Raw genomic sequence first — 14267 nt, 5'->3', positions numbered from 1 at the left:
AGATTCTACAGCTTTCATGACATTCATTAGCTGCCCAAATTATTGCTGAGTTTTGATCTGTAAATTATAAGTGTCAAGGAGGCTGTAAAACTATATTCAAATTAAATCAATAATATGCCGAAAATATTCTGTGTTCACTGCAAATATATTAAATATACAGCTCTTACTGAGCATTATTTTCATAAAATAACCTCCCAACAAAATTATGCCATTTGTTGTAATTTTACACCATTGTGTATTGATAGTACATACAAGTTCAGAAACTTATGAACTTCAAGAAATATTACATGCAAAACATCTCTGAAAGCAGTTTGCACTTCTAAACAAATACTGAAAGTTCAGTCAATAAATCATTTGATGCGCTCAACACTGGGTTATTTACAATGAAATAATTAAAGAATAAATTCAAAATCAGTTCATAATTTAAGTACATAGTCTGGGGTCAGTCTTCATCACTAGAATCTGAATCCTCAGATGAAGACGATGTACTGTCAGATCCAGATGAAGCATCTGCTTTCTCTGAACCCTCATCTGTGCTGTTTTCATTATGAGAACTTGGCTCTGTTCCCCCTTTGTCTTCCTGATCTCTAATCCTAGAATTCTCCTCCTTTTCCTCTGTAGCCTTGGCTGAGCCTGTGTCATTGTTTTCAGTGTTCTGTACATCAAAAATATTGGATTGGGACAATGCTGGGATATGAAGATTAAGGCCTGGAGTGAGAAGCATCCCTGGATAAAGTATATTGGACAAAAGTAACGGGTTAAGAGCTAAAGGGTTGGCAGCAGCAGAGGACGTAGAGGGAGAACTTGACACAGAGTCTTCACCACCATTATTTGCATGTTGGTTTTCTGTCCTTTCTTTCTTTACATCTGGCTCTTTTGAGTCATTTCCCTTTTTCTCCTCTGAAACAGATTCTGTAGACTTTGTTAGGAGTCCTCCCATACCCAGCAAGTTTGGTAATCCAGCCATTCCTGACAGTAGCATGGGGAACATGGCAGCCATATTCTTAGCTTCTCCTCCAGTAGTTAGTCCAGCAGGCATTCCCATTAATCCTGCTGTTACTTGCAGTGATTGCAAGTTTTGCAGGTTTTGTTGTAAGGCCTGAAGAGTAGATAGATCCACTCCTGGAAGTAATCCATTAGCTAGCAAAGGGTTGACCGAAACATTTGCTGCTGTGGCAGCTGCTGCTGCAGCTGTTGCCTTGGCAATCTCACTTTTAGGCCGTCTCCCCCTCCTGCTTACTTCTTCTCGTACAACAGGCCCAGTGAGAATACGGTCAAACATACCTTCAGGAAGAAATCCCTGAAACAGATACATTCTATATTAATATATGAAAATTAATGCCACTACAGGAAGATAAGGTTAAAGCTATGTTGGTTAAAAATTAAATACTCAAGAATAGTTCCCAAAACAATTCTGTTTAACTAAATTTAGCACAGCAGTTTGATTAACCAGACAACTCCCTGAAAGTTTGTGACTGATCTGTGCTGTCACTTCCCAAAGGTACCTCATTCAAGCCTCAATCCTGCAATGAGCCCTGTAACCCTGAATGGTCCTCTGTACCCACATTGATCCCTACTACCTTTAATGGGGCTCTCCACAGGCCCAGAGGATCATCCTCAAAGGGTTTATTAGGATTTGGCCTAAGCAATCTGAATTTAAGATTTAAAATCTAGTGTGGATTTAGGATCTTTCAACAGATTTTAATGTAATTTCCAGATTCCAATAATTTATTTGATTTTTTTAAATACCTAGTTACTGTGATTACAAAGATAACAAGGCTATCCAATTTAATAGGAAAGATAATTGTGCATTTTCATGTGGAGGCATGATCTGGGAACATTTTAATGTTTCTTCACAGTTTGAAAGTCCAAATAAATTGAAATCCAAGACACTTAAAATCTTTTCTTGGGACCTAGAGTGGTGTTCTGCCAGCTATGTAAGTCCTATCTAGTGGTAAAGACAGGACTCTAATTGTGCTCTGGTGTTCTTTTTGAAGTACAGTTCTGCCTTGAAAACTGACTATAAAAATGGCACCACAGGATTCAATTTTTTATTATAACTCAAAATAAAATTTGCTCAGTATACAAGATCCCTTAATTTAAAAAAAACTGTCAGCCCTCATATTCAACCAGGGATTTGAAAATCAAGTTCTATTCTTTCTGCTTTCAGGATCACCATTAAAAAAAAAAAAAAATCTACAGGGCAAATTCTATTCTCATTTATGTCTTGGTAATCATTGTCACCAGTTCTGCTCCTCGTTACTGCTGTGATACTTCATTGCCCTGCATGGAGGTGCCTGGGTATAAAAGAGGGCAGAACCTAGTCCTGCAACTGGAACTTTACAATTCTGTTGGCATATTAACCAGAATAGAATCTAGCTCACTGTTAGCTGTACTGGCCCTGCTATACCAAGAAAAAAAAATAGTAAAAATTACTTTGTCACTAAAGCAAGTGCTCAGAACTTTCAATGAACGTAAGGATGAGTTAAGTAAGAAGATACTATTTTTAAATACTATAGTACTTATGATTAACTGCAGAAGCCTAAAATGTTGTTAAATAAATAAATAAAAACCCTGCAATCCTCTGCCTGAGGCTGACTGTGTACAGCAAATGTAGTACAATCCCTACCAGTTCTGGCAGGTGGAGATACAGACTTCACAGGATTACCACCAGAAATTATCTTAATCTCTATGTGGACATGAGGAGTGGAAGGGTAAATAAAGTTCCCAGAGCAGGATTTTGTTATCCAACATTTTGAGGCCTGCACCTCTAGCCACTTCTATTTGCATGGAGATAAAGGAGGGTAGGTTTACAGCTTTGTGTCCATAGGTGGGTGGTGGTGGTGGTGGTGTGTTTAAAAAAAAAAAAAAAAAAAAAAAAAAAAAAAAGGGTACTCATCCCAATAAAACAAAGGACAGATGAATCAGTTATACAGTTTTCACAATGAAAATATATGCATGCTGTTTTGCTGAGCCTGAAGACAAAAAACAGCATCAATAATTAAATGAAAATTTCCCTTTCAACTTACTGGGGTACAAACCTCAAATAAAATGATCTGTGTTATTTTGATCTACTGCACTTATAACAGACTGTCACTTTTTACAGATAACAGGATTTGTTTTTTGGGTTTGTTTTTTCATTACAGAAATAAAAACATCCTTGTAGATTCCTTCTTCTGTACCACGTGTCCCATGAGATTTGGATATTTCCTACAAGTTCTACAGAAAGGGGAAAATTTGTAAGTGGCCTCAGAAATTGTGGTCACAAATTTTTGCGTACACCTATGTGTGCACAAAGTCTACATCTGGCAAATCAGGTTGGCACATGCACAATTATTTGATCTGCAAATGTGAATGCAAACTGTGTGTCCACAAATAGTTGCAAATTCAGTTTTTCAAACTAAATTAAAATTTGGTTTACAATGCAGAAGGGGCTGCAATAAATGTATATTCTTAGAGCTACATTCATAAGTCTAACCTGGGAAAAACTACACATTAGATGCATCTTGCTATTGGCATTAAGCTGCTCCCGTGCCAGTGGGGAGCATGTTCCTTCTGTCACACAATTCTAGTAGCACATACAGAGTGGAGAGCCAAACAGAAGAAACAGCACAGGTGAGGCCAGAGCAGCACAAACCATGCTCCTGGGAATTAGAGGGCACAAGACACTAGAGTAAAATTTTCTGAAGTGCCAACTGATTCAGGAGCCTAAGTCCTATTTTCAAAAGAGACAAGTCACATTTGAACATGAGACATAAGCAATTCAGAAAATTTTGCTCTAAGTCTAGTTTATGATCTCTACTTTAAAAGCCTGCTCACTGTAGAGCTGTAAATATTAAACACATTTTTTATTCTACAAGGACAGATGTATGACACCCCAAACAATTGAACTTTTACAATATATAAATCTCACTTCCACTGGAATCTGCCTAACAGTACAGTTCTGAACTAGAAAATAAAATGCAGAACATAATAGCTATTTTCATAAATAGTTGGCTCTTAAGTTAGGTACCTAGTACAATTAAATCAATCTTCAAAAATTCTACTTGCTCATTTTCCCAGGACAAGTAATTTTATTTTGATGGCCAATTAAAATTTTAATTTTGTAATTATCTTCATCATTGTGGCAAAGGATAGATAAGTAGATATCATGGGTAGGCAGGTAGATTTTCCTAAGAGCATCCAAAGGTACATTAAATAACGGTTGCCTGACTCTAGTACCTGAAACTAATGCTAGTATCGGTCTGTCTCTTTCTTTAAAAAAAAAAAAGCAGACTTCACATCATAGATTACATTGTTCATCCTGTAAATACTCACAGACTGTTTCACAACATCTCCCCATTCAGGAGCTACTCCATACTCAGGATTTTCTTTCAAGAATCTGCACAAGTCCTTCAGTGGTGGAGCAAAAGCACCTCCCACCTAAAAAATAAAAAGTTTTGAGAAGAAACATTTCTCAGTTTACTTTGGATTTTCCTGATTTGATACTCTGGTTTCATTTATGTCTTTTTCAAAAAATCAAATATAACCTGACAGCATTAGAAAGCGAAACAGCACTCCAGGTTTGTCATTAGTTTCTGTCAGAATGGAATAAAATAGGTACTCTATAAATTTGTACCAGTCGTCAGCAGCCACTAAACTCACATATAGCAACTTCAATATCTGACAATCTTACTAATGTAAGATTTAGTATAAATGCCAGGGTTCATTTCAGAAATGTACTGAAATGGGATGGTGTCACACGAATAATGAATATATGAAAACAGGTGTCAAAGTTTTAAAAGGAAAATTCATACTCTTTTTGTTTATTAAAAATTGCTTACCTTTTGGTGGGTGAATCAGTTCTAACCTATTACCCCTGATTCTGCTTTTCAAGAGGCACCCTTTTTGTCTAATAAGAGCTGCCCTTTCTGGCAGGTTAAACTATTTATTTTCCTATAGTTTCCCACACACACACAAAAAATCAAACTTTAATTTTGAGTTAAGGTTTCTAAACAGCATCTCCCATCAATGCATCCCACAAAAAGCAAAGAAATAAGCAGTTAAGTCATCAAAAATCCCTGTCATCAACTCCCCTTTTTTATACCTCATCATGACATGGAAGGGGAGAAGTAGGGTTTGATCTAGGACAGAGCTGAATGAAAGGAAGGAGAGGGAAGAGGAGTGCTTCCTCTGTTCTTCTCCACTCAAGCTCCTTTCAGCTCAAGCCTCATTTTTAATTCACACTCCCCATGTCCTCCACATCTCAGTTAACTGCCAGACCTTCTCTAACCAGCTCTTCATCCCTCCTTGGCAGTGGCGGATTAGCCACTGGGCCAAAGGTGCCTGTGTCCAGTGGCCCCAGCCAATTGGGGCGCCCCTCCACCCCAACCTGCTCTGCCCACCTGGCGCTCCTGCTGGGGAGCAGGCTTCCTCTGCTCCCCAGCAGGAGTGCTGGGCGGCCGGACACGGGGCTGGGCAAGCCCCCGTGTTCTGACCCTATTTATCCGGCAGTGGTGCCGGAGGGGGAGGGGAGGCACTTGTTCGGGTCCAGGGCCCCACAAAACAGAAATCTGCCTCTGCTCCTTAGCTCCCCATGGGGCTGCCGCATGGATAACTGAGAGAACCAAAAAGGGAAGAGCAGAAATGAGCCAGGTGATCGGGGATGTTGGGGCAGGGTAGTGATTGGGAACATAGAAGGTAACGGGGCAGGCAGTTTACAGTGGTGAATCTCGTTGCAGCAAAGAGGGAGTATCACTGTGCAGGCAGCTGGTGGCGGGGAGAGCTCAAATGTCTCTGCACTGGGACAACCACCTTTGATAGGGTTCCCCAGTGCTGTTGGCTCAGCTCCCTGGGATACCACCATGGGAGAACATCGTGTGTTTGTGTCAAGACACTGGCACTGGCTCCTCCTGGGGCTGATGGGGAGCTTAGGGGAGTCCTTCCAATGCTGGTACAGGCCTTGGTACAGACGCACTGGGATTCCCTCATTTTAGACCCTCCCCCCCCAAAAAAAATCACAGACCCAGGCCTTCCTGAATCCTGCACTCCATCCAGGCAGCTTTATGAATGAGTTGGCGGTATTAGAGGGCCTAAAAATTGGGCATGGGGGAGTGAGCGGCTAGCAAGGGACAGGAGGTTTGGGGATTTTAGTTGCAGAAGAGTGTTTTGACTGGGGGTCCTCAGGCCACAGAAGAGGCTTCGGAGACCAGTGCTTTTGAGGCAATGGTGCTTGAAAGTCTTCCTGGTGCTGCTCCCTCATTCTCCTAAGCACAGAGCCACTAGGAGCCCTTGATTGATACACCAGTATTTATGTGCAGCGTAGCTCCTTTTTCCTGGCACTGCTGTTTGGTGTGCTGGACAGCCAAGGCTGCAGTACCAGAAGATGAGGCTTTTTTTAAACAACTAACAAAATCATCCAAAGCCCAAGATTTGGTGGTGATGGGGGACTTCAACTATCCGGACATATGTTGGGAAAATAACACAGCGGGGCACAGACTATCCAACAAATTCTTGGACTGCATTGCAGACAACTTTTTATTTCAGAAGGTTGAAAAAGCTACTAGGGGGGAAGCTGTTCTAGACTTGATTTTAACAAATAGGGAGGAACTCGTTGAGAATTTGAAAGTAGAAGGCAGCTTGGGTGAAAGTGATCATGAAATCATAGAGTTTGCAATTCTAAGGAAGGGTAGAAGGGAGAACAGCAAAATAGAGACAATGGATTTCAGGAAGGCGGATTTTGGTAAGCTCAGAGAGCTGATAGGTAAGGTCCCATGGGAATCAAGACTGAGGGGAAAAACAACTGAGGAGAGTTGGCAGTTTTTCAAAGGGACACTATTAAGGGCCCAAAAGCAAGCTATTCCGCTGGTTAGGAAAGATAGAAAATGTGGCAAAAGACCACCTTGGCTTAACCACGAGATCTTGCATGATCTAAAAAATAAAAAGGAGTCATAAAAAATGGAAACTAGGACAGATTACAAAGGATGAATATAGGCAAACAACACAGGAATGCAGGGGCAAGATTAGAAAGGCAAAGGCACAAAATGAGCTCAAACTAGCTACGGGAATAAAGGGAAACAAGACGACTTTTTATCAATACATTAGAAGCAAGAGGAAGACCAAAGACAGGGTAGGCCCACTGCTTAGTGAAGAGGGAGAAACAGTAACAGGAAACTTGGAAATGGCAGAGATGCTTAATGACTTCTTTGTTTCGGTCTTCACCAAGAAGTCTGAAGGAATGCCTAACATAGTGAATGCTAATGGGAAGGGGGTAGGTTTAGCAGATAAAATAAAAAAAGAACAAGTTAAAAATCACTTAGAAAAGTTAGATGCCTGCAAGTCACCAGGGCCTGATGAAATGCATCCTAGAATAGTCAAGGAGTTAATAGAGGAGGTATCTGAGCCTCTAGCTATTATCTTTGGAAAATCATGGGAGACGGGAGAGATTCCAGAAGACTGGAAAAGGGCAAATATAGTGCCCATCTATAAAAAGGGAAATAAAAACAACCCAGGAAACTACAGACCAGTTAGTTTAACTTCTGTGCCAGGGAAGATAATGGAGCAAGTAATTAAGGAAATCATCTGCAAACACTTGGAAGGTGGTAAGGTGATAGGGAACAGCCAGCATGGATTTGTAAAGAACAAATCATGTCAAACCAATCTGATAGCTTTCTTCGATACGATAACGAGTCTTGTGGATAAGGGAGAAGCTGTGGATGTAGTATACCTAGACTTTAGTAAGGCATTTGATACGGTCTCGCATGATATTCTTATCGATAAACTAGGCAAATACAATTTAGATGGGGCTACTATAAGGTGGGTGCATAACTGGCTGGATAACCGTACTCAGAGAGTTGTTATTAATGGTTCCCAATCCTGCTGGAAAGGCATAACGAGTGGGGTTCCGCAGGGGTCTGTTTTGGGACCGGCTCTGTTCAATATCTTCATTAACGACTTAGATATTGGCATAGAAAGTACGCTTATTAAGTCTGCGGATGATACCAAACTGGGAGGGATTGCAACTGCTTTGGAGGACAGGGTCATAATTCAAAATGATCTGGACAAATTGGAGAAATGGTCTGAGTTAAACAGGATGAAGTTTAACAAAGACAAATGCAAAGTGCTCCACTTAGGAAGAAAAAATCAGTTTCACACATACAGAATGGGAAGAGACTGTCTAGGAAGGAGTACGGCAGAAAGGGATCTAGGGGTTATAGTGGACCACAAGCTAAATATGAGTCAACAGTGTGATGCTGTTGCAAAAAAAGCAAACATGATTCTGGGATGTATTAACAGGCGTGTTGTGAGCAAGACACGAGAAGTCATTCTTCCGCTCTACTCTGCTCTGGTTAGGCCTCAGCTGGAGTATTGTGTCCAGTTTTGGGCACCGCATTTCAAGAAAGATGTGGAGAAATTGGAAAGGGTCCAGTGAAGAGCAACAAGAATGATTAAAGGTCTTGAGAACATGATCTATGAAGGAAGACTGAAAGAATTGGGTTTGTTTAGTTTGGAAAAGAGAAGACTGAGAGGGGACATGATAGCAGTTTTCAGGTATCTAAAAGGGTGTCATAAGGAGGAGGGAGAAAACTTGTTCACCTTAGCCTCTAAGGATAGAACAAGAAGCAATGGGCTTAAACTGCAGCAAGGGAGGTCTAGGTTGGACATTAGGAAAAAGTTCCTAACTGTCAGGGTGGTTAAACACTGGAATAAATTGCCTAGGGAGGTTGTGGAATCTCCATCTCTGGAGATATTTAAGAGTAGGTTAGGTAAATGTCTATCAGGGATGGTCTAGACAGTATTTGGTCCTGCCATGCGGGCAGGGGACTGGACTCGATGACCTCTCGAGGTCCCTTCCAGTCCTAGAATCTATGAATCTATGAATCTAAGAGCTGAGTGTCTGTGCATTGATGAAACAGCACTTGAAAGGCTCCCTACAGTAATGCTGCTTTGGGTACACTGTTCAGACTCAAAACCACACCCACGCCCACCACCCCAAACTCACTCCGACATGCGGAAGTGTTATCCACTTTATTTCCCTGCACATTACCCTTCCCCAAAGCCCAGCTGAATTCCTTCATGCCCTTCCCAATCCCTGATCCATCTGCCTGCAATTCCACATCCCTACCCCAAGCCACATCTCTCCCCCAGAACAGCTCCCTTTACCCTGCTATGAAACCTGCCAACATGACTCATAATGGGTATGTTGGTGAATCAGAATGCAGGTTGGCAGAATGAACACAGAAATAGCTGACAAATCTGAGCAATTCTATTAGCCAGTCTCAGTGCAAGATAACCTATTGAATTAATTTTAAAAACCTTGAAAGTAGATGATGTCTGAAATGTAATAGAAGGTATGCGTGAAGTTTAGAATTTCTGGTGTTTGTGGCTGTTTAGCTAGAGTCATCCGAAGTGTACGTAAACCAAGGCAAAACTTCAAGGGGGCATTTTTCAAGTGTTTCCTTTGGAAAAGTTAGCAAACCCTTTATTAAGAAAGATTACATAGAACATTAATTTGTCCTCTGAAAATTTACAGTGAACTTGCTGAAAGTATAATTCTCAACACAATCATAACTAAGGAATCACTACCAGTGCTTGTCTAATATACCCCTCCCCCCTTCTGTTTGTTCCCTCTTTGTTTAATGTCCGGCTAAGACTCCTTTGTCTCCATCACCCATCAGAGGCTACTCACATTTGTCTCTGGAAGTGACAGACTGGACATGACTGAGAAGTCAACACTCGCCAAGAGACGCTATACCATCAGTATACTTATTTTCTATTTTAAATATTGGTGTGAACTGTAGTATCTTGGATACCACTCAATGCCAAAACAGTAACATTATAATAGCAAGCACTGTATTTGTGATAGATACTTAACACAAATAACACTAGGGTTGAGATCTATTCTTGATCAGACAACACACAGTGCTGTCTTTGGAGGATAAAAATCATGAGAGGTCAAACAGACCAAATACACAACCATACAACCTGAAATGAATCATGCATGCAGAGGGTTTACACACACACAAAATCAAATGTCGAAGAAACAGGACTGGAAGCTTTATCACTTTGGCTGTGATCTTTTCAGAACTCCTATTAAGAAGGAATGTGATGGGTCATTACTTTGACAGAAGACATCCAAGGTTCTGAAGAAGTGGTTGGTGGTCATTTTTCCCTCCAAAGTCAGTATGGAACCAATATTACTGAGGGTCTTGTGATGCTGAAGATTACAACTTTCAGGTGACATTTAACACTAAGGACTTGACCTTTCATACCACAGCAATTTTTGCAAGAACAGGGTTGTTAATCCTGGTGTTCTGGCCCAATTCAACTTGGGTAATTATGTTCTGCCTACCTACAATTCTCCCTGTTATTTCAACTGGATGGGGTATTCTTCACTTTCTGTTCTAAACTGTTGAGCAATGTTCCTGGGGACTTTTAAATGGTTGCAATACTTCCATGATGGGTGAAGTGATTTTGTAAATAACTGAGATCCTTCTGCATGAAAGGTGTTATACAAATGCAAACCATCATTATATGTCAAGCATCACAGACTTCTCAGTAAAAAAGTCACCACACTTTTGTAATAATGGATATTTTTAAGATTTACAGAACCACCACCAAACAACATCAAGATCCAGCCTGTTAGTGAAGCGTACTTTCAGTGTTCTACAGTAAAAAGCCACAACATCTGCAGGCTTTGGCTGCATTTAAACTTTTGTCTTCAACCACACAATAATACATCAGTAATCTATTAATGCACACATTGGTGAGGCTTATTGCAAACTCCACCTTAAGCAAAAACGAAACACATGTTAAAGTAGTTTATGAAACTATTCTTCCATTATGTAAAAAATGTTCATAGTAGACTGATAAAAGGAAATACTAGAAAAAAGGATTTTCTATGCAATTTTAAATATATTTAAATTAATTTTCAGTAACTTTTTTCTTTATTGTTAAGGTTCACGGACTCCTTGGATCCCTTTTCTCTCTTCTTATTCCCCCAATTTGCTAAAGCCCCTTCAGAAGCACACATTGCATCCCTCTTGTGATTTCCAGGTCATTTTCAACAGTAACTAAACTGAGAATATTGAATTATTATTAAATTTTTGAAACAGAAATTGAGAACTGAAAGTGTCCAGAGGTTTAAAAGTACTGGGGCTCATGAGACGAGATCATTTTAAAATCATCTCACCTCTTGGTTCTTCAAGTACATGACTCTCTTGTGTTAGCAGCCCATCATTAGCTAAGGGGACATTTCTTCTCCTCTATCACCCTGTAAGGGTACAAGAGGATGAGAGGAGAAATCTATAGATTTTGTGGAGTGCAATATGCTGTGCTGGTACAAGCTGAGCTGCCAGAAGTTGCTGCAAGAGCCATGATGAAAGAGAAGAAAGGAAATTTTCACCTGCTAAGTAGAGGTCTGCTTGTGCCTAATTTTTAGGCCTGACCCAGACTCAAGCTCACTTGAGTGAGTAAAGTTATTTTCCAACCCAACCCAGACCCTTTCCCACAAACCTTAGTCAGCACCATCACTGCCACCTCTTGCCCAGGGAGCTGACTCTCCTCCTCCTCCAGCCCAAGGGACTGGCATGGCAGCAGCTACATGCCTTGCTGATGCCATCCACTGCCCCTTGCTGTGCTGCCTGCAGTGTGGAATGAGAGGCGCTGTGCGACTTTCCACGCTCACTCTTCAGCATAACAGTGCAGCGAGGTGGGGATGGCCAGCAGAATGGGGCATGCAGCCGCTGCCATGCCAACCCCACGAGCAGGAGGAGGACAACTGACCTGAACCAATACCAGGAGGGTCCTTTTGTTTTCCCATCTCACCCGGACCCAACATTTGTAGTTGTGTCCCACTGGGTGCAGGTCAGGTCTACTCCTGCACTTGCAAATCTGGTGAATTCTTTTTGCACTCACACTACGAATCATGCAAAAATTACTGGCAGCTCAGCCTGCTCAACTCTGTAGATTTACCCAACACAAACCCTGTAGATCTAAAACTGTCTCTACCCTACCAGGAGGATGGAGAAGAAATGTCCTTTAATGAGCTGTTAACATTAGAGGGATGTGTGTTTGCAGACAGAAGAGTGAGGTGCCAGGAAATCTAGTCATTAGTATGTCTGTTTAAACAAAACTTTTAACCCAAGTAACAGGGTTGACAAATTTTTAACACTTGACAAATTTTTAATAAAATTATTTGCTGGAAATATTTATACTAAGTTAACTCTGGCAGGGATGGTCTAGCAATATCCAGAGAGGGGGTCACAATGGAATTTTAGCTTAAAAAAAGTTTTCACTCTTCTGGGAAAGAAAAATTACTGTATTAAAACATCAATTTAAGAATATCCCCCTAATAAACGTAAACAAATCCAGAGCAGCTCCCACTTATCAATCTGTTTTTCCACACGGTGACGCCAACCCTATAGCTGCATTTTCACAGTACTTGATCATTTACAATTTACTCGTTATTATGAAGCCTCAGTTTAATACTGTACTATTCTTAGCAGATGAAATTCACCCCAGAGCAGGGGGCTCATGCACGACTCTATAAAAGTCTTCAAATTTTTTAACATGGGGTTGGAGTAGCGCATAGGACATTGTGCAGGCCCTTTATTGGCTGAATTCCACCCAATAGAAACATACAATGCTGTATATACACTTAGTGCGTGTAATTTTGCACAGAATCTCCAGAATAATTTTGCAGCAACTTATGAAAGTTTCTCCATTTACTAAATCCTGATTTAAACACTATAATTACCCTTCATGTCCCATTTACAAATTAACTTAATAAAACAAACTTTAGACTGTACATAAGGACTTCCTAGCAGAAGATATGAACACTTAATTTCACATAAATTTTGTGTTTGGGCAAAATGCGAGTGGACACAGTAATAGGATTACCTTTCTAGCATTTCTTCTATTGATCAGCTGAACACGTTCTTCACCAGTGAGACTATTAACATCCAGTTTATTAGGGTTTCGACAACGGTGTCTTTTTTGTTTGGGCCTCCCATCATGAAGCTGCATTCTCTGTTTTAGAGGGATTTAAATAATGAATTATTAATATTAGTTTTCTAGTAAAACTACTTACAAAAGTGCTGAGAAAGTGGACTTGTTTATTTATTCTTATAAGCCACCCTCTCATTTTAAGGTAAATCTTTTCGTATTTCCAACATCACAAGCAGTCTTACCTTGTACAGTAACTCCTGAAAAATGCTACTTTAAGCAAAACTATGTTAAGCGAATCCAATTTCCCCATAAGAATTAATATAAATGGGGGGGGGGGGGAAAGCAGGAGGTTCAAGGGAAAAAGTATTCACCAGAGAAAAGACTATATATATATATATACACACACACACACACACACACACAGTATAAGTTTTAAACAAACAATTTAATACTGTACACAGCAATGATGATTGTGAAGCTTGGTTGAGGTGGTGAAGTCAGAGGGTGGAAGAGGGTTGGATATTTCCCAGGGAATGCCTTACTGATAATGATGAACAACTACTCGGAGACCCCTCAAGGGTTAACACATTGTTGTTAATGTAGCCTCACACTCTACAAGGCAGCACGAATGGAGGGAGGGGAGACAGCATGGCAGAGAGAGACAGAGACACACACCGTGTGTGTGTGAGTGTGAGTGAGAGAGAGAGACACGCGCGCATTGCCCCTTTAAGTATGCTGACCCCACTCGAAGTACACTGCCTTTTAAAGTAGATCAGCAAGTTGAGACAGCAGCTGCAGCCAGCAAGCTCCCTCCGTCCTGAGCCCTGTCATGGTCCCCCCCGCTCTTTGGAGATAGGGTAAAGGAGTGGGGGGAAGTGGGGAGGGGGACACCCTGACATTAGCACCCCTCTTCCTCCCCCTTGCACAGCAAGCAGGAGGCTCCCGAGAGCAGCTCCAAGGCAGAGGATAGGAGCAGCACATGGCAGTCGGGGAGGGACAGCTGAACTGCCCGGCAATTGATAGCCTGCTGGGTGGCTGCTGCACAGAAAACATAGGGGAGCGGGGAGCTGATAGGGGGGCTGCTTGTCCGCCCTGGTTCCAAAGCCCCCACCAGCTAGCTCCAACGGGCTGCTCTTTCTCCAAGCAGTGGACAAAGCAGGCAGCTGCCAAACGACATAAGGGAGCATTGAGCAACTTTAAACCAGCATGTTCTCTAATTGATCAGCAACGCAACAATGAAACAATGTTAACTGGGATGACTTTAAATGAGCAGTACTGTACAGCTGTTATCTCCTGATTTTAAAAACTGAGACAGTCTCAGAGCAGTGCATGGCCAAATC

At 41.2% G+C, this 14267-nt stretch overlaps 1 protein-coding gene across 3 annotated transcripts in view; it reads right to left on the bottom strand.

Moving 5' to 3' along the window:
* Positions 1-378: 378 nt before the first annotated feature.
* CHD9 (chromodomain helicase DNA binding protein 9) overlaps positions 379-14267 on the bottom strand; it is a 185492-nt gene continuing 171603 nt past the window's right edge. For all 3 annotated transcript variants that reach the window (XM_065416619.1, XM_065416620.1, XM_065416621.1), the window contains 3 exons: positions 12880-13008; positions 4318-4422; positions 379-1300 (listed from right to left, as the gene is read on the bottom strand). In XM_065416619.1, coding sequence (XP_065272691.1) covers positions 443-1300; positions 4318-4422; positions 12880-13008 — 1092 coding nt within the window. In that variant the 3' untranslated portion in view covers positions 379-442. The remainder of the gene's footprint in view (positions 1301-4317; positions 4423-12879; positions 13009-14267) is intronic.

Source organism: Emys orbicularis, chromosome 14 (assembly GCF_028017835.1).
Source record: "Emys orbicularis isolate rEmyOrb1 chromosome 14, rEmyOrb1.hap1, whole genome shotgun sequence".
Classification (NCBI taxonomy): Eukaryota; Metazoa; Chordata; order Testudines; family Emydidae; genus Emys; species Emys orbicularis.
This window is presented reverse-complemented; position numbering and strand designations above follow the sequence as displayed.